This window comes from Cynara cardunculus (assembly GCF_001531365.2).
Source record: "Cynara cardunculus var. scolymus isolate 2C chromosome LG 4, CcrdV1, whole genome shotgun sequence".
Taxonomy (NCBI): Eukaryota; Viridiplantae; Streptophyta; class Magnoliopsida; order Asterales; family Asteraceae; genus Cynara; species Cynara cardunculus.
This window is the reverse complement of record NC_037531.1, coordinates 7207067-7208474: the sequence shown is the minus strand read 5'-3', so window position 1 is coordinate 7208474 and position 1408 is coordinate 7207067. Positions and strand designations below refer to the sequence as shown.

At 37.7% G+C, this 1408-nt stretch overlaps 1 protein-coding gene across 1 annotated transcript; it reads right to left on the bottom strand.

Moving 5' to 3' along the window:
- Positions 1–449: 449 nt before the first annotated feature.
- Positions 450–1365, bottom strand: LOC112510815. Its single transcript, XM_025116164.1, has 2 exons — positions 1038–1365; positions 450–952 (listed from the first exon to the last, which is right to left on the bottom strand). Exons 1-2 carry the CDS (start codon positions 1363–1365, stop codon positions 450–452), a joined length of 831 nt encoding a protein of 276 aa, XP_024971932.1.
- Between the last annotated feature and the right edge of the window lie 43 nt (positions 1366–1408).

The following is a 1408-nucleotide window of genomic DNA, read 5'->3' as shown; positions in this document are numbered from 1 at the left end:
TGCTAACAAATGGAAGGACTGATACCCTTAAGGTCAGAAATAGTCCATCCTATAGCATTGGAGTGCAACTTTAACATACTAACATGTTTTTCTTTCTGATGTTTTTTCTATGGTAGATGAAATAAGAATAGGCAATTTGCCTTCTCCTAGAAATGCATACTTCAGATGTGATGGGAGTTGTTTTAACTCCAGGTCAGGTGATGACTCGATAGATGTGGTGTGGGTCCTCTTATCTTCACTTTCCAATAGTTCAAAGGCTGCAGCATGCTGCAACATGTCTATCTCACTCTCTTCAATAAATTCTATGTCCTCATCAACTTTAGTCTATCTTAAGTCTAACATTGTTTCAATCCCCTCTCTTTGGCACAAAGACTCAAGAATGCTCAATGTAGACACTCCTCTCTTTCTTCAGGATATCTCATAGAACTAAACATATTAAAAGTGACATTTTACTCATTCACTCTCATAGTCAACTCACCTTTTTGCACATCTATCAGAGTTCTTTCGGTAGCCAAAAATGGTCTTCCTAAGATGATTGAAATGTCTTTATCAGCCTCAAAATCAAGAATAATGAAGTCAGCAGGAAAAATGAATTTATGCACCTGGACTAACACATCCTCAATTTTCCCTTTCGGGTGAGCTATGGACTTGTCAGCTAACTGAAGGATGATTGTGGTTGGTCTAGCTTCTCCAATGCCTAAAGTGTTGAAAACAGACAATGGCATGAGGTTAATGCTAGCTCCTAAATCACACAAGGCCTTTCCTATCTCTTTCCCACCTATTAAATAGGGAATAGTAAAACTCCCTGGATCTTTGAGCTTATGGGGAAGTTTGTTTGAAAGGAGGGCACTACAACCTTCTGTTAAGGCAACAATTTCATATTCACTCAACTTCTTTTTCTTGCTTAAAATGTCCTTGAGAAATTTTGCATAACTTGGCATTTGTTCAATAGCTTCAACCAACGAAATATTGATATGTAACTGTTTGAACACATCAAGGAACTTTTTGAATTGTAGCTCCTCTTTTGATTTCTCAACCTTTATGGTTGGTTGGTTTGACTATAGGAGTGACAAGTGATGTGTCAGGATTGTCAGTGTTGGTGAAAGATGTTGAAGTTTCATCCTGAAATGACACCTTTTTGCCCTCATTTGGAAATATTAAGGGGAAGTCAACTTTCTTAGGGAGTATCCCTATGTCTATTGATTTTCCCTTATTTTTCAAAATAGGTGTAACAACATCTAGAGTGGGTGTTGTGACATCATTTTCAGTTGGTGATTTGGATGACTCAACAATCTTTTTCAAAGGTTCACTTTCTATCAATTCCTTTCCACTCCTTAAAGTCACTACTTTCACATGTTCCTTCATTATAGGCCTTAGGGTCTCTGTATCACTAGGAAGGGTACCTGCA

What these genes read in the sequence shown, in the direction of transcription:
- LOC112510815 (XM_025116164.1), bottom strand. Translation starts at nt 1,365, where the DNA reads ATGAAGGAACATGTGAAAGTAGTGACTTTAAGGAGTGGAAAGGAATTG. An exon ending in CAAACCAACCAACCATAAAG is followed by an intron (nt 953 to 1,037) that starts GTTGAGAAATCA and finishes CGTTGGTTGAAG; the next exon opens with CTATTGAACAAATGCCAAGT.